Source organism: Pan paniscus, chromosome 12, assembly GCF_029289425.2.
Source record: "Pan paniscus chromosome 12, NHGRI_mPanPan1-v2.0_pri, whole genome shotgun sequence".
Classification (NCBI taxonomy): domain Eukaryota; kingdom Metazoa; phylum Chordata; class Mammalia; order Primates; family Hominidae; genus Pan; species Pan paniscus.
In genome coordinates this window covers 63,425,001-63,447,850 of record NC_073261.2, presented here as the reverse complement: position 1 = coordinate 63,447,850, position 22,850 = coordinate 63,425,001, and the positions used below count along the sequence as shown (strand labels likewise).

At 34.8% G+C, this 22,850-nt stretch overlaps 1 protein-coding gene across 34 annotated transcripts in view; it reads left to right on the top strand.

Annotated features, from left to right (window-relative positions):
* The window catches only part of EHBP1 (EH domain binding protein 1), a 369,744-nt gene that overhangs the window by 266,676 nt on the left and 80,218 nt on the right, over positions 1–22,850 (top strand). For 21 of the 34 annotated variants that reach the window (XM_055108336.2, XM_055108338.2, XM_055108331.2 and 18 more), the window contains 4 exons: positions 3–181; positions 1,093–1,141; positions 5,551–6,453; positions 12,813–12,956. In XM_055108336.2, the coding sequence (XP_054964311.1) occupies positions 3–181; positions 1,093–1,141; positions 5,551–6,453; positions 12,813–12,956 (1,275 nt within the window). The remainder of the gene's footprint in view (positions 1–2; positions 182–1,092; positions 1,142–5,550; positions 6,454–12,812; positions 12,957–22,850) is intronic. The other 13 variants (XM_055108346.2, XM_063594926.1, XM_063594925.1 and 10 more) reach the window with 2 other exon arrangements.

Below are 22,850 nucleotides of genomic sequence, written 5' to 3'. Positions count from 1 at the left end.
AGCCAAGCCCTATACCAAGTCCTGTTTTGGGGCGAAAGCCAAATGCTAGTCAGTCTTTGCTTGTATGGTGTAAAGAAGTTACAAAGAACTACCGAGGAGTAAAAATCACCAATTTTACTACATCATGGAGAAATGGTTTATCTTTTTGTGCAATATTACACCACTTTAGACCAGATTTAATGTAAGTAGAAACATTTTCCATTCCCTGTATTTTGTAAGTGATAGACATTTTTGAAAAGAACATAAAATAATTTCTTAGCACATCCTGAAATAATTTATATTTGTTTTATTACCCCACCTCTTGCTTTTGAGAGATATATGTCAGAAAGCTTTTCCTTTTTCATACCTAAAAACAATCTTTCCTCTTTTTAAAAGTGGTGGCTGGGCGTGGCGGCTCACGCCTGTAATCTCAGCACTTTGGGAGGCCAAGGCGGGTGGATCACCTGAGGTCAGGAGTTTGAGACCAGCCTGACCAACATGGAGAAACACCGTCTCTACTAAAAATACAAAATTAGCCAGGCGTGGTGGCGCATGCCTGAAATCCCAGCTACTTGGGAGGCTAAGGCAGGAGAATCGCTTGAACCCAGGAGGCAGAGGTTGCGATGAGCCAAGATTGTGCCATTGTCACTCCAGCCTGGGCAACAAGAGCGAAACTCCATCTCAAAAAAAAAAAAAAAGAAAGAAAAGAAAATGGTTTTTCTCCTTAATCTCAAAGAACTGACTTCAAATTATTATGAAAATTGTGTTAGTGTTAAAATGAGATGAGACAAATAAGCCTGTAATTCTTTACATTGACAACAAGGGATTACCTCATACTAAATTTGGTTGTCAAGGCTAGTCTTTGGTCCCCTGCCTTAACCTCTCTTTTAGATGGAAAGCTTCAGGCAGCGAAACGTGTAATCACTGTTTTTATTCATTTATTTATTTATTTATTTAATTTTCCACACTATTAGTTTTGTTGATTGAATTGCTGTGAAATTGCTGGTTACTCTTTAGTATTATTGAATGTCAAATTTTTAGATTCAGTTTGTTTTAAAAACAGCTGTTTTTATCAAATACTATATGTACCCACTGTTCTATTTTCTCCCTCAGTGACTACAAGTCTCTGAATCCTCAAGATATTAAAGAGAACAACAAAAAGGTAAGAATTGATGAGCAAGAAAAATACATAGTTTCAATTTTGGCTTCTCTGCAGGTCTTTATTAATTTGGAGAAAGTGAGGCAGTTTTATGAGGTCATAACTACAACTCACAGAGGGTTGTCTGCTTACTGCGGTTCATTAGGATACATGGTTTACTCTGGTTTATCATGGACTTTTAAAGACCACAAGTGCCAGGTTGGCATCATATTATAATATGCATATTATCTTTTTAACTGTTGAATATTTGTTAAAGCATAGTGCTTTTTTTCTAAGATTTAGCTTTTTAAAAATGCACCCAAAACTGTTGTGCCATAGCTGTTATGTAAGTTTAGAAAATATGTTTGTTGGGGATGAGAACGAGAGCCTAATGGGTAAGCAAGAGAGAATACTTAGGTTCTGAGAGGCAAAAAGATATAAACCTTGGTTCTTTTCATTTTCTGGTAAACCGTATACAGTTATTGCACTGCATAACAACATTTTGGTCAAAAACAGACCACATAGATGGTGATGTACCGTAAGATTATAATACCTTATTTTTACTGTACCTTTTCTATATTTAGATACACAAATACCATTGTGTTACAATTACCTACACTATTCAGTATAGGAATATGCTGTGCAGCTTTGTAGCTTAGGTATAGCCTAGGTATGTAGTAGGCTGTACCATCTAGGTTTGTGTAAGTACCCACTGTGATGTTTGCACAACAACAAAATCTCCTGACAATGCATTTCTCAGCACATATCCCCATTGTTAAGCAACACATGACTATATTTTCCCACATAATTAATCAATATATTGAGATCAGAACTTCCCAACTGGTATGGGGCAAGGGGATATCGATCCTTTCAGCTTTCAGGGCATCTGTGTAAGGCTGAGTTGCTGGAGCCCTGGGCCAGCTCACTGTGGCCACAGGCTGACTTATCTGTTTACCCCAGCACACAGTATGTGCGTTCTGTGTGCAAAGAGGGAAGCACCTAACTCAGCACACAGTAGGCACTGAATGCTTTTTTCTACTGAATTGAATTCTTCAACTGAAAAATTAATGAAATTTATTATTGTCTTAGAACAGGAGTTCTTAACCTGTGAACTGTGGGTAGAAATCAGGGTGTCCTTGAACATGGTTGAGGGAAAAAATACATTTTACTTTCATAATTCCTCATCTGAAATTTAGCATTTCCTTCAATTATGAATTTAGGCAATAAACCACCATAGTGCTAACCATGCCTGAGACTTTGTCACCTTTAGAAATCACAGATATTTTCGATATTTTCATGTCATGCTATAGTTGTTGCTGCAGATATCTGCAAATACCTTTTAAACTTATAACTTCTTCAAAATAATTAGTGCAGTCATAAAAAGCACATATATTACTACTTCCCAAATTCATTTTAAGTAATACTTTCATAGGTGTATTTTTCAGTATAATTGATTTCTTTTGTAATTCTATGTATTTTATCCATGTAAAACATTATTCTGAGAAGGGACCCATTGCCAAAAGGGTTCATGAGACAAAGTGGTTAATAACCTCTAGTCTAAAGTTTTTAACATACTTTAAATTAAATAATTAAAATTACTAGTGATACAAAGTCTTGGGACCTTGATAGAAGTTCAATTAACAAGTCTTTAAATCAAAACAATTTTTCACTTGTATTGCTCTCTAAAACCAAAAATGTGTATTGCTATCAAAAAGATTTTGTTTCTTCAGCCTGGGGAATGTAGCAAGACCCCATCTCTACAAAAAATGAAAATGTTAGCTCAGCATGGTGGCATGCACCTGTAGTCCCAGCTACTTGGGAGGATGAGGTGGGAGAATCGCTGGAGCCTAGGAGCCCGAGGCTGCAGTGAGCTAGCATCATGCCACTGCTTTCCAGCCTGGGTGACAGAGCAAGACCCTGTGTCCAAAAACAAACAAACAAACAAAAAATGGTTGTTTTTTCACAAATGCATAATGCTGGCCATAGAGCAATAAAAACCTGGCAGTCTCTATTGAAATATGCCACCAAAAAAAAGATAATCTTTAAAAATCAGTATAGTTTTCTTATAGAAATTACCCTTTGGATGGGCATGTTACAAAGTAAACTGTTCTCATGAATTAATTCTTGTATAATTTTGGAGAGCCTGTGTCTATTAAAGTGAAATGCTTCTTTTTCATTAATTACAATTAAATTATACCTTTGGGTGTGGCAGTGCTTTACCTCCATTTTCTTACATTTGAACAAAGTGGTAAGCCAATTTAAATACAGACATGAGCATTATAAAATAAACCATTTTTTAAAGTGGATGTTTCAACTTACTGTTCAAAATTTTGAAAAAGAAATATTGTTGATTTTACCTCATTATAAATGTGTAAAGAATATAGGGAATCTCAGTAAGGCTTAAGTCACACTTCTTTACATTAGCTTTTCATTAACTTAATAATGGTAAGCATACTTTGGATTTACATATTACTCCATACAGAAGACTATCCCATTAAAATTTTTTTTCAATTAAATCTTCCAGTACAGACAATCATGGCTTTTGAAAGGCTTTATCTTTGATGATTCTATTCATTGTATTATTCAATAAATAATTGTTTTTACATAGTCTTTCCTTTCATCATTTGCTACTTCTTACCTGATAGCTACATTGAGTTGCTACCTGCAAATTACTTCTAGCTTCACACATTTCCTCCCAATAACCCATGTGCCCTTGAATGGACTTAAAGCACCATAGGAAAACAATGCCTGTGTCTTAAATTTCATACAGATGCATAACATAACTGGCAGTAACTCCTCCTTACCAATTTAATAACATCTACGAATGAATAAGATAATTTTCTTAGAAAGACCTCTTTTTTCACCTCACACAAACAGGTGAAAAACAGTAGGTAGTTAGTTGACCATGGCAGAAGAGGTTAACCTATGGGAAAAGTCCTTTATAAAGCCTTAACCTTGCTTAAAAGAAACCTAGTTTGTTTTTAAATTTGTTTTAGTGTAATTAGTGTATATAAAATGAATTGCTACATGAAGCAAAACACCAGCAGGAGTTTCCCCACAAGGAAGCTAATCATTTTCCTGGGTCTGTAAAAAGTGCTGAATAAAAAAAGGCATTTTCCTGTGACATCTGATCTTAACCAATATGTCAGTGTTTTTAGATAATTTGGGAATGTTTAGAATACTGCCTGTGGTGCTTTCCCTGATGGCCTGCAATTGATGCCTGTCAGTCAAGTTGTCAAGACACATGAAAAGGAAAATGACTTCAATTTTCCTAAAACATGTAAAATAACAAACCAAGCCTATACATGCACACCAACTGAGTCATTCTCTCTAGTAAATATTTTGAGGTACCTATATTATGAAGCCTAGTGCTGTGAAAATTGAAGAGGTTTTAATATCACAATTTATTTTTCATTTTCTTTCTTACTTGTTCCATAATGTTTGTTAAACTACAAGAATATGAGACAAAGATTAAATTCAAACATAGCAATGTACTTTAACAAGTAAGTACAGAAGACTGATTCATTCTCAATTGTTACATAATTTCCTAACATGTCTTTTAAGAAAAACTTTGAATTACAATCCTTAATCTAGGTTGCTAAAAAGAGTAAACATTTTACATCCCAGAGCAAGAATATATCTAGACGGTTCTTACTTTCTCTGAGAGTATATCTAAACCTTTAGCCATACTTTTAATGCTTCCTAGCAACACAATGCTGTTTTCAAGGGTTAGTTCAGGATAGTAATAATTAATTGTAAATTGAGAAACAGCTTAGATTATTCAAAACTAGAAAAACCTGATGTGCCACAGTCATTTAAAGGCTAACAAAAATAATACAATGCAGCCTCACATTCTCAACTAGGTTGTAGTACTCAAAACATTTCATTCTTTCCAAAATGAATGAATTAAATGAAGTCACTCTTTTCATTATGAAAATCAGTCTTAATTGAGCATTTAAAAATGTTTCTGTTTCTAGGCTTAAATTGCATTTATTTGTATTTTATATCAGATAATCTAGTAGTTCTTTTGACTTATCTAGCTGTGCTTTTCTTCACAAATCACTGCAATTACATGACTGTGGAAAAGAGAGGTTGATAGAAATGATAAAGCTCAATATGGATTAGTCTAATGTTTCTTTATACTTTAGTTCCTTATCTTAAAAGTCCATTCTCAGAGTTTTAAAAAATTTAACTCTCATTTTTGCTTGTTTCATTTATTGGAAAAAAATATTTTAATTCTTATTTATTACACTTTTTTCTCTTGCCTCTCCCCCCACTTTTACACATGTCTGACTTTTGGAAATTTGTTCTTTTCATGTGACATAATGTCGATAACATGTACCCAAACAACAAAAATTAAAAATATGCTCTTTTTAAAATGTGTGAATTCTGTGAACTGTTCAATATATCTTTTGTTTTTCCTTCCTTTGAAGGCATACGATGGATTTGCCAGCATAGGAATTTCCCGATTATTGGAACCTTCTGATATGGTATTATTAGCAATTCCTGATAAACTGACTGTTATGACTTATCTCTATCAAATAAGGGCACATTTCAGTGGCCAAGAACTAAATGTCGTTCAGATAGAGGAAAACAGCAGTAAAAGCACATATAAAGTTGGAAACTATGAAACAGATACAAACAGTTCTGTTGATCAAGAAAAATTCTATGCAGAGCTTAGTGATCTGAAGCGGGAGCCTGAACTACAACAGCCTATCAGCGGAGCAGTAGACTTCTTATCACAGGATGACTCTGTATTTGTAAATGATAGTGGGGTTGGAGAGTCAGAAAGTGAGCATCAAACTCCTGATGATCACCTTAGTCCAAGCACAGCCTCCCCTTACTGTCGCAGGACTAAAAGTGACACAGAACCCCAGAAGTCTCAGCAGAGCTCTGGAAGGACTTCAGGATCTGATGACCCTGGAATATGTTCCAATACAGATTCAACCCAAGCACAGGTTTTGTTAGGCAAAAAGAGACTATTGAAAGCTGAGACTTTAGAATTGAGTGACTTATATGTTAGTGATAAGAAGAAGGATATGTCTCCACCCTTTATTTGTGAGGAGATAGATGAACAAAAGCTTCAAACTCTAGACATCGGTAGTAACTTGGAGAAAGAAAAATTAGAGAATTCCAGATCCTTAGAATGCAGATCAGATCCAGAATCTCCTATCAAAAAAACAAGTTTATCTCCTACTTCTAAACTTGGATACTCATATAGTAGAGATCTAGACCTTGCTAAGAAAAAACATGCTTCCCTGAGGCAGACGGAGTCTGATCCAGATGCTGATAGAACCACTTTAAATCATGCAGATCATTCATCAAAAATAGTCCAGGTAAGTGAGTTAGAATGCTGAATACTATATTTAGTAATTAGTTATTCTCTGTTTTTGTTTCTTTTTGCATTCATAGATGCTACAAATGATTAAAGGTGAAGTGTAATTTCTATTATAAAAACTCCTGAGGCATGTAGTAATGTGTGCCTAAGTCCCCACTATTTGGGAGGCTGAGGAAAGAGGATTGCTTTGGCCTAGGAGTTTGAAACCAGCCTGGGTAACATAGCGAGTCCCTGTCTCAAGAAAAGAAAAACCTGAAATATACCTGCTGTATATTTAAGGTTTATGATATAATATTTTAAGCCTAAAAATCCCAATTTCAACACTGAAGGATATTGTGTAATAAGGCTATGAGAAAAAAATTGAAGGATAAAGAATGTCAACTTTTCAAATAAAAATATTACTTATAAAAACAATATTCTACTATAAAATAAATCAAAGATGTTTCAATATTCCATTTAATAAGAACATCATTCTAAAAATATATAATGCCAAATTAAATATTTCCCGTTTAAAACATTTTCCTTAGGTATTTTAATTGGTTTATTTAGGCCCATCATTACTTGTGGTTAAAAATCCCTGCAGCATCCAAATTTCTCCTCATGAAGGGAATACTGTACAGTTTTAACCTTTCTCTTACTGATGATATTAATAATTTACTGTTTTTACTTGTATCTCTGGTACCATCAGTTATAAGATATACTAATATTTTATGTACCACAACAAAAAAGAACAACATTGTCAATAAAGTTATGATACCTGGTTTTCCTATCACTCAGAATTTTTATAGCTATTGAAAGAGCTCTTTTAGACTTACTTAGGCATAGATTATTTGATCAGATAACACTCTTGTGTATATATAAGGAGGAAATTTTAGGCAAAATAAATTGATTAAGGTATTCCTAAAAGTTTTTCACATTTAGAATCCAGCTCTTCTGAATCACTTTTTGATTTAGAGTTGTTGGTATTCCTTTTTTTTTTTTTTCTGCACAGTTATCCTCTGTGCCATCAAAAGCATTGTTACAGTAAATGGTTCTCAAAGCCAGATTTGGGGGCCTCTGAAGTTCTCCAAGTCCCTTTCAGAGAGCCCCCAAAGTTAAAGCTATTTTCATAATAATACTAGGGCATTGTTTGCCTTTATCACTCTCATTCTCTCACAAGAGTATGATGGCATTTTCTGGAAGTTACATGATTTGTGATATCTCAACAGATTGAATACGAAAGTAGATATAGGAATTCAGCTGCTTTCTTTTATATTGAGATTTACAAAATATGTAAAATACTGCCACCCTTCTCAATTTTTGTTTTTAAAGTAATTATTTTCTATTAAAATGTGTTAACATCTAATGAGTTCATTGTGGCTACTTCTAAATGAAAAAAATATTTTAAAAATATATCAGTTTTAATATCAAAATGACAAATATCAATAGATACAATCTGTATAAGCAAGAGTTTTTTGGGATCCTCAATAATTTTTAAGCATATATGGGGATTTCGAGACCAAAAAATTGGGAAACCTCTGAATTGTTTTTTCTTTTTTTTTGAAACAGAGTTTCACTCTTGTTGCCCAGGCTGGAGTGCAATGGTGCCATCTTGGCTTACCGCAACCTCTGCCTCCCAGGTTCAAGCAATTCTTCTGCCTCAGCCTCCCGAGAAGCTGGGATCACGGGCATGTGCCACCACACCCGGCTAATTTTGTATTTTTAGTAGAGACGGTGTTTCTCCATGTTGGTCAGGCTGGTCTCAAACTCCTGACCTCAGGTGATCCACCTGCCTTGGCCTCCCAAAGTGCTTAGATTACAGGTGTGAGCCACCGCGCCTGGCCCGAACCTCTGAATTTATAGCATTTCTCCACAACTGTCTCTGGGATTTTCTTCCAAGTCAGTATACTCATTGATAATGGCACTTTCTTGGCTTTACCAGAAGGTTTCAACGGAAGATTTTTAGACAGTAATCTGGAGTTATGTTTCTTTCTCAAATAGTCCTCAAGTGGTGTTGACTGAAACATCAAGGAATTGCCATCATGCCAACTGAAATATCAAACAATATACGTATAGGTAGACAACCATGTCTTAACTGCCACCTGGATGACAGAGAGTGTAAGATTCTGCCATTTATAAGTTTTCAGAGGTGTCAAGAAAGAATTTATATCTTAGAATTAAAGAAATATAATAGCTGCCAAAGCAAGCCCCTGTTCTCCTAATCATAATCCTCAAATCAAAAGTCGTAAGTAGCTAAATCTCTCTGAAAGCTTTCAGGACAGCATATGTCCACACATAGTAGATAATCAATAAACATCTAGTGATTGACAATTTCAAGAACTTCATGACCCTAAATTGTCATATTCAATACAAATTTTTCTTTTGTTTTTTTTTCGGGGGGGATGGAGTCTTGCCCTGTCACCCAGGCTAGAGTGCAGTGGCGTGATCTCACCTCACTGCAACCTTCTCCTCCCGGGTTCAAGTGATTCTCCTGCCTCAGCCTCCCGAGTAGCTGAGACTACAGGTGTGTACCACCATGCCCAGTTAATTTTTGTATTTTTAGTAGAGATGAGGTTTCACCACATTGGCCAGGCTGGTCTCGAACTCCTGACCTCAGGTGATCCTCCTGCCTCAGTCTCCCAAAGTACTGGAATTACAGGTGTGAGCCACCGCGCCTGGCCAGATTTTTCTTGAAAACCAGATTTTTAAGGCAAATATGTTTAGTTAAAACTAGGAATTGATTGATGTTTAAAATTTTAAAATACCCTGGACTGGCAATCAGTAAGCCTGGAATCTCATTTTGACTCTCCCAATAAATTAGTAGTGTGACATGTTAACTAGCCATTTAGCCTCTCTTGATCTTATTTTCCATGTATGTTAAATGAAGCAATCTTTAAGAACCCCTTTAGCTGTGAAACTATCATTCTGTGATTCTATTCAGATGATTAAAGTGTACTGGATGATAGAAGCAATGTCTATTCATAGCTCCATGTATGTTTTCTCTTTGGCCATTGGCTTATTCAGAATTTTGCTTGGGGTAAGTTTAAAGGTTTTTATTGACACTGGATTGGCAAAAGTAATGTCTAACAATAAACACTGTAATATAGGTGCTGACATTTGGTAGGCTTTTAAAATTGTATATAGCAGCTGAATTTTGGACAATTAAAAATCTGTTTCTCTTTTGTACACAGTATTTCAATTCTCAGATACACATCTTTTTACATTTTAAATTCTCCGAAATCAGTATATTATTTATAATAGATAGTGTATTAGAGTTTAATTGACAGCGTTTGTTCTTTCTTAGTAGTTCATAAAATAATAGTAACTCTTACAATTAAGACCATTGGATTAGAGGAAATTTAGTAACTTTAATATGGCTTTATATACTTAACAAAGTCATAATGTTGTCCATTTGGGTGCCTAATACATGTGATGACAGTTATATATCTTACACCTATCTCTTAAACTTTACAACCCATAAGGTAAGTAGTCAAATTCTATATTATATGTGGGAAATCTGAGGTTTGCAGAGTTACTTAAGATTACATGATAAATGTTAAAGTTTGAATTCAAAAGCAACCTTGTCTTCAAAGTCTGTGCTTCTCCACTTGATGCTTATAACATCTTTATTTACCATAGTAGCATTAAAAAATAATCGTAGCCCAAATATAATGTGGTCAACATTACTGAAGGGCAATTTAACAATGTGAATCAAATTCCTTAAAAATCTTTATCTCATTACATCCTACTTTCAGGAATTTTTCCTAAGGAAATAATTAGAATTGTATAATATGGCCAGGTACCATGGCTCACTCCTGTAATCCCAGCACTTTGGGAGGCCAAGGCGGGTGGATCACCTGAGGTCGGGAGTTTGAGACCAGCCTGACCAACATGGAGAAACCCCGTCTCTACTAAAAATATGAAATTAGCCAGGGTGGTGGCACATGCCTGTAATCCCAGCTACTCGGGAGGCTGAGGCAGGAGAATTGCTTGAACCTGGGAGGCGGAGGTTGCGGTGAGCCGAGCTGGCGCCATTGTACTCCGGCCTGGGCAACAAGAGCGAAAGTCCGTCTCAAAAAAAAAAAAAAAAAAAAAAAAAAGGTATAATAAAAATTTACTTCTAAAGATATTCATAAAAGCATTATTTATGATAGTAAAAAATTGCGTGCAACCTAAATGTTCAGCAAAATAAGACAAGTTAACTAACGTATGATGCATCTATACAATATAATGTTAGGTAGCCAATTAAAAATCAAGTTTTAGGCTGGGCATGGTGGCTCACCTGTAATCCCAGTACTTTGGGAGGCTGAGGTAAGAGGATCGCTTGGGCCTGAGAGGTCAAGGCTGCAGTGAGCTGTGATCATGCCATTGGACTCCAGCCTCGGTGACAGAGTGAGACCCTGTCTCAAAAAAGTAAAATAATAAAATAAAATAATAAAAAAATTATGTTTAAAAAACATTTAAGACCATGAGAAAATGCTCAAAATAGAATAAGTGGGAAAAAAAAGCATGATTCTACAGTTATTATCTCTGGGTACCAGGACTACTACTAATGTTTATTTTTTTCTTTTTAACTTGTATTTATTTTCTGAAATCTCTGTAGTGAATTGCATTTCTAGCCAGGAAAATTAAAAAAAAACTGTGTTTATGTGCTGTTAAACACAATTGGTGATTTTATAATCTTTTGGTGATTTGATTTTGGTCTTAAGACCAAAACATCTTTTCACTGTCCATGTAGCTGGTTGGAATTACCAAAAGACTATAAAATCACAGAATTTAGAGCTAGTGAGATCTTAAAGATGATCCCTCATTTCAAAGATTAGGAAATCAAGGGATTAAAACAAGTAGTTAATGTTTATTCAGTGCTTGCCATGTGCCAGTGCTCAGTACATTATGCTATTATTTAATCTTTGCCCTGTCCTTCTGAGAGTTGGTCTATTTCTATCCTTATTTTATAAATGAGGAAACTGAGGCTTAGAGAAATTAACTTGCTCATAATTAAGTGGTGGAACTGATATTTGAACCCAGGTCTGTCTGACTCCACATCATGTAATGGAATGCAGTAAGTTTTTAACTGACCTGCTCAATGTTACATTGCTTATTATTAGTGGGAGAGGGATTAACAGCCTGATGTCTTGACTGAAAATTCAGTGTTCATTTAATTAATTTTGTCTGTTTTTGAGACACTGTTGATATTGTAACTAAATTCTATTGTGTCCTATTCGACATGAACTTAGACTTATCATTATCACTTATGCATTTTATTTGTATCTATTAAGTTAAGAATTTGTGTTTAATCCTCTTAAAAATCTTGGGTGATGAAAATGTCCTGGAATTAGGTAGTGGTGATAGTTCATAACCTTATGAAATACTAAAAACCACTGAATTGTACACTTTAAGAAAAATCTTTTCTTCTTTAAGTTTATAGAAAAAAAGGCTTTAAAAAAATAGTTGTAGTAAAATATAAAGACCACAAAGAAACCCAAAAATGCTGAACTAATCTTAAAAAAGATGGTTTCACATAATATGAAATAAAGTAATAGCTACACTTATTTTCTTTTCCTTGACAGTGATACTTATGATTGAACCAAAACTATGCAATGAAAGGGAAGTAAAAGAAATTAAGTATCTGATAATAGTAATAGACATCTAAAGCCAGAAGTTGGTTACTTAGTAGAAAAAAAAGGAATTTGGACTATACGGAGTATGAATATTTGTGCTTTTGGTTTAAGAACTGATCTCTGTTGATGGACAGTATCTGTTGTTCTCCAAAATTATATTGTAAAATTACAGATTAATCCAGGAGAATACTTTTTCAATTCTAATATTTTCAATTGTTTTGTTATAAGGATAGTGAGCAATGGAGAAGACTAGTTTTACTTTTTTTTAATGAAATATAATAGCTTTGAATTTTCTATAAACATTCTCAAGGATTTAAAGGATTATCGCCGCAGATATTTAATATTTATCAACATTCAAATTTGGAAGACATGTTGTTATCAATTCTATAAGACTGAAAATAAAACTCTCAACTTTAAAAAATGTCTTTGTCAGATTATACTGTGTTTATGAGCAAATACTGAGAATATATAGAATATATATTAGCCTCATACCTAATGAGAATATGTTCTAATAAAATTATAATTAAATTTAATCCAGTTTTAGACAGTAAAGATGTATTTCCCTCATGTCAAGATTTATATATTTGTTCCACAGTTTCTAGTCAACATTAATATTCTCTATAGGTAATCTCATGAAGCTACAATCTTATTCATAATCTCTATTATTTCAGCAGATTGTCTAACCTTTCATTAGTTTACAAATGTAGATTACCCGTTTTTTTTTTTTGGCTTCTAATTCTGTATCTTTGCTTTTAAGCATCGATTGTTATCTAGACAAGAAGAACTTAAGGAAAGAGCAAGAGTTCTGCTTGAGCAAGCAAGAAGAGATGCAGCCTTAAAGGCGGGGAATAAGCACAATACCAACACAGCCACCCCATTCTGCAACAGGCAGCTAAGTGATGTGAGGAGCATTGGTTAAAAAAGACCATAAGTTGTTCATTGTAATCATGGGGAGGAGGGAAGTAATTTGCTTGTATTTCTGCTATGTTATTTTTCTACGGACTGTACATTGTGAATACTTGGTGCACTTACTGAACTGATAAAGATAAATTCATACTTGTAGGACCATTTGATCATTATTCCTACAGAGCAGTGTTAGTGATGAGGAAAAGTAAGATCTGGGAATATAATTTCCACATATACATGAATAATCTGTTTTTTGTTAATTTATATTTTATAACTGTAGTTGTACTCTAAGATTGTATTTTGTCAATGGAAGTTAATTTTGTTGGAAATGTTTGAATATAATACTGATGTCTATTATTTATTGAATACCTACTAAGTATTTCAGGATCGATAATTTTGTTTTACTTAACTCCATGGAGACTGAGGCCAATAGGCAAGGTAACTTGTACAAGGTCACAGAGTCAATAAATGGTGAATCCAGGATTTGAACCTGAGCCTTATTAGATTCCAGAGTCAGTCCACTTTCCTATCATATACTGCCATCCTTGTACTAAACCACATTTTTATATATATTTTTGTGTAGTGCTTCACAGATAATAATGAATGTATAATAACAGGAGCCCTTAAAATTTAGGAGGACACAAACATCTTCATGAATGAGAAAACTGTGACAGTCTCACCACAGCACCATCATGTGTTAGTAGTTGTTTTTCCCAGAAAGAGCAGCTCTGTGCCATATAGCTAGGTAGCTACATGCCAGGTTGGTCACCTTGTTGCATGTGTTTCACATTTACCCAAAGAAGTACCCTATTGCTTATGAGACTATGCTTTGAATAGTCCCAAGATATTTTCCCACCCTTCCTCTTTCAAGTTATCTATTCCTGCATTAAAAACCACTGCAGGGCTAGGCATGGTGACTTATGCCTGTACCCAACACTTTGAGAGGCTGAGGTGGGAGGATCACTTGAGCCCAGGAGTCTGAGACCAGCCTAGGCAACAGTGACACCCCGTCTCTACTTACAGAAAAAAAAAAAAAAAAAACCACCACAAAACTTACTGGCAAAAAACAACCATCTTATTAGGTTAATAGATTCTGTGAGTTAAGAATTCAGATAGGACACAGTGGTAGTGGCTTGTTTATGTTCCATGACGTCTGGGGCTGGCTTTCAGCTAATAAGACCTCTGCCAGACTGTCAGTTGGAACACCTACATGTGGCCTCTCCATATGGTCTCTCTACTTCTCTAGTGTGGGCTTCCTCATAGCATGGTGGCTGACTTCCAAGAACAAGTGTCCCAATGGAATAAGGCATAAATATGTGGCATTCTTATGATCTAGCTTTTCTTAAAAACAAAATCACTTTAAGTTTATTGTAAGAAAGGAAAATTAGTGGCAAATTTCAGTTATGAACATAGATGTAAAAATCCTATAGAAAATATTAACAAATTCAACCCAGAAGTTATTTTTAAAAGTTAACATACCATGGTCAATTTGGATTTATTCTAGGAATGCAAGATTGTTTAATTTTTCAAAACTCAAGCAATGTAGTTGACAACATTAACAGAATAAAGAAAAATCAAGCAGATATAGAAAAAGGTTGGAAAAATATCAACATCCATTCATGATCCACAGAGAGAAAAGAATCACATTTCTTAGCCTCTAGGGATAGAAAGGAACTTTATTACTTTATTAATCTGCTAAAATGTACATATAAAAAGCCTATAGCAAACATACTTAATTGTGAAATATTGAAAGCTTTCCATTTGTGACAGATTAAAAGACAGGAAAGTCCACTATCACTTCTGTTCAATATCATAATGGGGAACCTAAGACAAGGAAAAGAAATAAAAAGGTATAACATATGAAAAGAGACCAATAAAATTACCATTATTCACCAGAAGTATGATTCGTACATAGAAAATTCCCCCAAAATTACAAGATTACTGGACATAAAATTAATATTTGAAAATAAACGCTTTTTTTTTTTTTTTTTTGGAGATGGAGTCTCGCCATGTTGCCCAGGCTGGAGCGCAGTGGTGCGATCTCGGCTCACTGCAAGCTTTGCCTCCCGGGTTCACACCATTCTCCTGCCTCAGCTTCCCAAGTAGCTGGGATTACAGGCGCCCACCACCATGCCTGGCTAATGTTTTTGTATTTTTAGTAGAGACAGGGTTTCACCGTGATAGCCAGGATGGTCTTGATCTCCTGACCTCGTGATCCGCCCGCCTCGGCCTCCCAAAATGTGAAAATAAATTATATTTCAATAAGATACACAAATGGCCAACAAGCACATAAGAAATATCTTTAGTATCATTAGTTATCAAGCAAATGAAACTCGAAGCCTCAGTGAGATACCACTATGAGAATGACTAGGATTTAAAAGACTGACAGTAACAAGTGTGGAAGGAATCTGGAGCAACTAGAACTCTCACATTTTGCCAGTAGGAATGTAAAATGGTACAACCATCTTGAAAAACAGGCCATTGCTTATGAAGCTAAACATACACTAACACGACCCCAGCAATTCCATTTTAAGGTATATAACCAAAAAAACTAAAAACACATGGTTATTCGAAGACTTTTACACAAAATTTCATGGCAGTTTTGTTTGTAGTACCCAGAAACAGGACAAAATTTAAATGTCCATCACCAGACAAATGAATAAACACATCCTGATATAGCCATGCAATATAATATTACCCAGCAATACAAAGGAACAGGACACTGAGATGCACAATAATGTAAATGAATCTTGGAGATATTATGCTGCGAACACAAAAGAGGACATGTATAATTACATTCACATGAAATTCTACAACAGGCAAAACTAACGTAGCATGACAGAAAGCCAATTGGTGGTTGCCTGATGCCAGGGTAGGTGGGATATCATGAGCAAACTTTCTAGAGGGATAGAAAAGATTTATAGCTTTATTGTGTCTGATTACACAGGTATATACATTTGTTAAAACATCAAATTTAAAATGGGTGCATATTACTAGATGTAAATTACATCTTTATCTTTTTAAATTATTTATTACAAGCAAAAGTTTTAAAATATTTACAAGAACATTAAAAATACGTAGTATGCCAAGAATAAAGCTAACAAGAAATATGCAGACCTTTAGGCAGAAAACTAAAACATTCTGAAAGATATAAAAGAGTAAATAAATGGAAGGGCATATTATGTTCATAGATTAGAAGACTCAATTTTTTAAACATTTTATTGTGGTAAGAACAGTTAACATGAGAGCTACTCTTTTTAAAAAAATTTGAGTGGATACAATGTTTTATTGCAGGTCTTCATTACTTATTCATGGTGCTTAAATGAAACTTTATTCCTGTAGATTAGTAACTGCCCATTTCTCCCTCCCTCCAGTCCCTGTCTACCACTATTTCGCTCTTTGATTCCATGAATCTGACTATTTTAGATGCTTCATATAAGTGGAATCATGCAGTATTTGTCTTTCTATAACTGGCTTATTTCACTTAGCGTAATGTCATCAAGGCTCATCTATGTTGTAGAATGTGACAGGACTTTCTGCTTTTTTAAAGCTGAGTGGTATTCCACTGTATATGTACCACATTCATTTTATCCATTCATCTGTCAATAGACATTTAGGTGGTTTTCACATCTTGGCTATTGTGAATAATGCTGCAGTGAACATAGGAGTGCTAAAATCTCTTCAAGATCTTGATTTCAGCTTTTTCTGATAAGTACCCCGAAGTGGGATTGCTGGATCATATGGTAGTTCTGTTTTTAATTTTTTGAGGCACCTTCATATTGTTTTTCCATCACAGTTGCACTATTTTATATTACCACCAACAGTGTGCAAAGATTCCACTTTCTCCACATTCTCACCAACACTTGCTACTTTAGTTTTTTAAATAATAGCCATTGAACAAGCATGGAGTGACATCTCATTGTGATCTTGATTTGCACTTTCCTGATGACTAGTGACATTGAACATCTTTTCATGTACCTGTACCTGTTGTCCGTTTGTATGTCTTCTTTGAAGAAATGTCTATTCAAGTTCTTAGCCCACTTTTTAATTGGGTTAACAGTTTGTTTTGGTGGGGGGTGGCTAATGAGTTATAGGAGTTCTTATTTATTACTTAAAGGACCACTGGTTTACTTTAGCAGTTTCTTTATTTTATTCCTCTGTACTTTATTTCTGTACAAGTAAACTTAAGTCCTTCTGATGAATACCAAAAATAATGAGAAGAGCTATTTTAATAATTGCTGTTGTACTTAAATAGAAGCATGTAGTGCATGGGACAATGTCCATGTACTCAGTACAGTTAGCTACTTGTGAGACTTTTGTATTTAGTTCTGGGTGAGAGAAAGTGAGAATTTACAGGGGATTCAGAAAAGGGTTAAAGGATTGAAAGCAAAGGTCTACTTGTAAGAAATAAAGCCTTATAAAATGTAAAGAAGAGATAACTGGGAAATAGCTTAAGTGATCATTTGAATATATGAAGCCTCAAAATCCATCTGGTAACCCCACTTACCTAAGAGAATAAACTTCCCAACTACTCAGCATGGCCTCATGTCCTTGCAAATCCTGTCCCCTCCCTTTACAGCCTCATTTCTTACCTCTCTCATTTTTTTTCATTCTACAGTCCAGTTATAAGTTGCTTACTGTATCTAAAATGTACCATACTCTTTCATTCTTGTGTCAAGCATTTGCTGTTGTTGCCTTGAAATACCCATCTTCCCTTATTAGTTTCTAGTGAAATAGCACTTCTATAAACACTGTCCTCATGGCTCCTTGCAGTGAAGTTAATTCTCTTTCCTATATCTTTTTCTGTTATTCTCTACCGTAGCGTGCATTCATCCCAATATAATTATCTAATTACAAATCTCTTCCTCTCATTCAACTGTGAACTATTTCAAAGTACAAGGACCTTGTATCCCCAGCACCAAGTAGTAGTATTTAGTAAATGTTCATTGAATGAATAAATGAAGGGAATAGTGACAGGCTATTTTTCATATCCTCTGAGTGTCACCTAATAAAAAATGAGCTTAAACATGAAAACTTTGCTATAAGGAGGTTCTTAGTAGGTTTGTAAACAGGAAAAATAAATGTTTCTCTGAAGTTGTTTAAAGCAGAATTGAGCAGAGGAAGTTAGTGTTCCCTTGTCTGAAGTCAGTTACAGATAAGATTACTTTTGCCACTTGGGTACTTAAGCTTATATCGTTCTTTCCTTGCTATTCTCGAATCGTACATTATGATACCTTTCTTTGTTGTTATGATGTGTGTATGCCAAATCCTTACACACACCAGCTTTTCCCATATCCTGGGACTCTGATTAGAGTTCAGCTTTCAGTTCTGCCTTGAATCACAACACTACAAAACATTCCCTTCCAAAATGAGTATAGCTTTAGGCTGCTAGCCTGGAAAGCTGTTTCTAAGATACTGAAAACAACTCTCGATATTCTTATTGGGTGGACCCTTACGTACAGACTCCACTTAAGTTATCCTCAGGAAAGATATAAGCTGTAATTTCCCTTAAAGGACAACTCACAAACACAGATACCATAAACCTTTTAATTTTTCTAAATTTTTGGCAGGACTACCATTGCATATTTTAGTGAATACTTGGTAAAACTACTTATTGCCTTTCAAGTCTTTTTTCATGAAAGTCATTTATATGCTTCATTCATACCTTTGTGCCTTTAGAAACTCCTTTAACCTGTTTCATTTGCTCCCTGAAATTATGTCTATGGGAGACAGATTTCATTGCTCTGGGTCTGTATTTTATGTTTCTTTTCTTCCTGTTGCTTTTGTTCTATGAAGATTTTCAAAGGTTGAATTTTACTAATGTAAGTTTTAGGTGTGATATTTGTGTTTTTCATTTTTTTCCACATGTGCTTTAAATGATTTTTTAAAGTACAACTCAGGAGTTTGGTAGCTTCAGCAGTCCACCCAGTATGTAATTCAAAGGAGACTTCTTGATCATGTAATATATAAGCACAGACTTGAAGAAAATGTAATTTTTTCAAGAAAATATTTCTTTTTTTATTATTTTTCTTTATTACTCCATTTCTCCATACACTTTTCATCCAGATATGTACAAATAGAATTTTAAAAAGCTAATCTGGCCTGTAATCCCAGCACTTTGGGAGGCTGAGGCAGGCAGATCACCTGAGGTCAGGAGTTCGAGACCAGCATGACCAACATGGTGAAACCCATCTCTACTAAAAACAGAAAAATTAGTCAGGCATGACAGCACCGCCTATAGTCCCAGCTGCTCAGGAGGCTGAGGCAGGAGAATTGCTTGAACTCGGGAGGCGAATGTTGCAATGAGTGGAGATTGTGCCACTGCACTCCAGCCTGGGCAACAGAGCAAGACTCTGTCTCAAAAAAATAAAAATAGACTGGGTGTGGTGGCCCACGCCTGTAATCCCAATGCTTTGGGAGGCCAAGGTGAGCAGATAACTTGAGTTCAGGAGTTCGAGACTAGCCTGGCTAACATGGCGAAACCCCATCTCTACCAAAAATACAAAAAATTACCCAGGCACGGTGGCTCACGCCTCTAGTCCCAGCTACTCGGGAGGCTGAGGCACAGGAATCGCTTGAACCCAGGAGGCAGAGGTTGCAGTGAGCCAAGATTGTGCCACTGCACTCTACCCTGGGCAACGGACTCCATCTCAAAAAATAATAAAATAAAAATAAAAAATAAAAGCTAATCTGTTTCAGATGCTTTTGCTAATTATTTTGCATTGGAATATAATTGCTTTTTAAAAAATGCATTTAATAAGCCTACCATTACATTTAATAATACTTATATACTTGTATAGGTATCTGAAAGGGATGTTTGCATTTGATGTGCTTAAGTTTAGAATTCATACACTCTAAGCAAAATAAAGGATGATAGTCCTGCTACCCACAGTCCTTGGAATTTTTGTTAGCATATTAGTGAAGCATTTTGAACATATCAGAAGAATGATGCTATATATGTTTAATTATAACTTTTTTAACAGAATAAAATCTATTTTATAAGTGGAAAATCTAAACAAATCTAAAAAGAGAATCAGGATGAAACTTCAGTCTAATTAGTCTAATCATAATGATCAGTGAATTTATAAATATGTTTGTTTTTGTTTTGTTTAAGCAGTAATTACGTAGCATAAGAGTATGGTTTGCAGATAGTTATTAGGTATCTGGATGCGTTTTAGAAAGAACTATCAGGAAGTAATTACAATGCTATTATAAAACAGACTTGAAGTTTTTCTCCTAACATTTAATCTGTTAGCATAATGGCCCATCCATTACACTCAACTGGTTTAGGAGCCTTTTCTCACATAACAGGTAGCAGGATCAAACTGCAGGTTAGCAGCAAGTCCTGGAAGGTTTGCAGTATCCATCTTTAAAGACCTGAAGGAACATTTGAATCCTCTAGAGAAAACAGTATACGTGGGAAAGGATTTTAGTTTGGTCAGCTCTTAGTTAACTGCTAAGACCAGTAACCACACAGTGACTTTTTTTAAGCTCGCCTTTGGAAATGAATCCAAATGGCTTAAGAGAACTAAGAGAATGCAAGTTGCTCTTTTGCAAATTAAACCTTTGACGGGTATTTTATTGCCATGAAGGGTGAGACATCAACCGCGTACTTTTGATGTTGATTGGAAATTATTGATTTAAATGGCACTAGTCTGTCATGCCGATAATTGTAGCAGATTTAGATAAGATCACTAGATCTTCTCCAAATAATAAAAGAAGCATTTACCATTCAATTGGTAAAAAACACTAAACTTTTTTTGATAATCTCTAATAGTAACCTTTTCCGTAGTTTTCTTATATATGTGTTCTAAGTATATATCATCGTAAAAATATGTATGAGATTATACTTACATATTTATGAATATTGGCTGTGTTAGTTAAATAGATAGCTTCTTAGGAATCAAAGCTTTAAAATTAAGTTCAAGTTAAAATTTCGTATTTTTCCTAATTACACATATTATCAATTCTACTGTTAGGAAGAAGTACGTTAACTTTACATTTGTAATTTTGTGTGAAAGGACATCAATTATCACTTATTAAAAAATCTAAGACCTTTAATAACACATAGAGTGAGTTTTTAGTTAAAAAATCTAAAACCTTTAATAACATACAGATTTTATTTAGGAATTTTTATTCTCCTATGAGCTGGAATGTCTATGCCCAGGGCACTGAAATGAAAATACATCCTTATTTTTTACTTCAACACAATCACCAAAAGATTTAATGTACAAAATCCATTTCAGACCAGTGAGACACTTTGAGTGTAGAGCTGATCTTTTTATAGTTGCGTTTTAGAGGAGAAGAATGCTGGCGTACTTCTATGTTCAGCATAAATAGCTCTATACAAAGCAGCGGTTTTTATTCCGTATTATTTTAAATAATAGTTTATTATGTCTAAATGTAAGTTGATTTCAAGTCTGCTATCCTAACAATAGTTACTAGACTTCTTAGAAAACATACTGTTAGCTTGCTAGCATATCTTCAAAGTCATACAAAATACCAGCATTGTTGTGGAGGAAAAAAAAACCTCAAGCATCTTTTCTATTATGTGGCCACGAACCCCTAGCCTCAAAAGTCTTATTTGAGGTTGCCATGAATGCGTGAAGCTAGGGCTAGGTGTCTTAGCATCAGAAACACTCCTTTTATGCAAGTAATAATGGCTGTGGACATTTTCCATATGGCTGTTCAGTGCCATGTTGAACATCCCAGGATGAATATCACCATTACTAAAGCTGTATTTTATATTGCCTATTTTGTTATTGCTCAGCATGCACAAGAGTAGAGTTTAAATCTTTATTCGTTTCATTTTTTAATGTTTCTTTTGTTCTTCTTATCATGTTCTGCTTTCCCAAGGATATATGCCTTGAACGAAAAGTCACATGTGCATTACTAATTGTGTGCTATTATATTTACAGTTCCTAGTGGTGGCACTGTGAAGCTACTAATTCCTTTGCTTCACTTGATGTAAAATAATCTGAGTGTCTTTGATAGCAGTGAAACAGTATTAATTGTTTTGTACATTTCTTGGTCACTCTTCTTAGGTGGTCTTCATAATCTATTAGAACTTTCAGCCAGATTTTTGTAATGTCATGCCTCCAGCAGTGATTAAATTGGTAATTAATGAACAGTCCTTGGCAATGTAAACCACATCCCGTTAATTTTCCCTTTCGAGTTTTTAGAAGTTGTCTTCTGTGTCAGAAATCATTGCGCCACCTTGCTATGGCCCCTTGGCATGAAACCACAACGACTTGATTTTTTCAGCCATTAGTAGATCAGAGCAGTAATTTCACAGTATTTTGGTCAAGGTAATTATAATACCAAGAACTGAGTAGATTTGAAAATTCACGAAAGAAGTCCAGAAATACCAGGTGAGCTTCCTTGTGTTCACTGGAACGTTATGATTAGTTTAATTGGTCTTTGTTTGATTTTAGCCGCAGAAACTGTTTGTGCCACAGTAGTGCAGTGACTTTATACTTGAGTGTTTCTGACCTTCTTTGACAGGGTGGGTGCAAAAATGAGCCCTTTGAAACAATCCCCTTTCTAAAAGGGGGTTAAACTGCAATTAAAAAATTAACTATAGAAAAGAAAGCCCTCTAATTAATTTCTTAACATCTTACTCTATTTTGTGAAATGTTTAGCAAGTTTATTTTCCTCTCTCTTCATTAAGAAATATGCACGACTATTTTAGTGCTATTTTAAACTATTCTGCCTGTGAGATATTAATGACGTAGAGTTTTGATACTGTATAAGAATCTTACAATGCCTTAATGAGAGTGAAATTGAAATGTGGCTTTCCTTTTTGTCACAAAGTAGATATTCCCATACTTGACTGATTGCTTATATGTGTGTTAGCCCTTGGTCATACATTGTGCACATTAGAATTTAA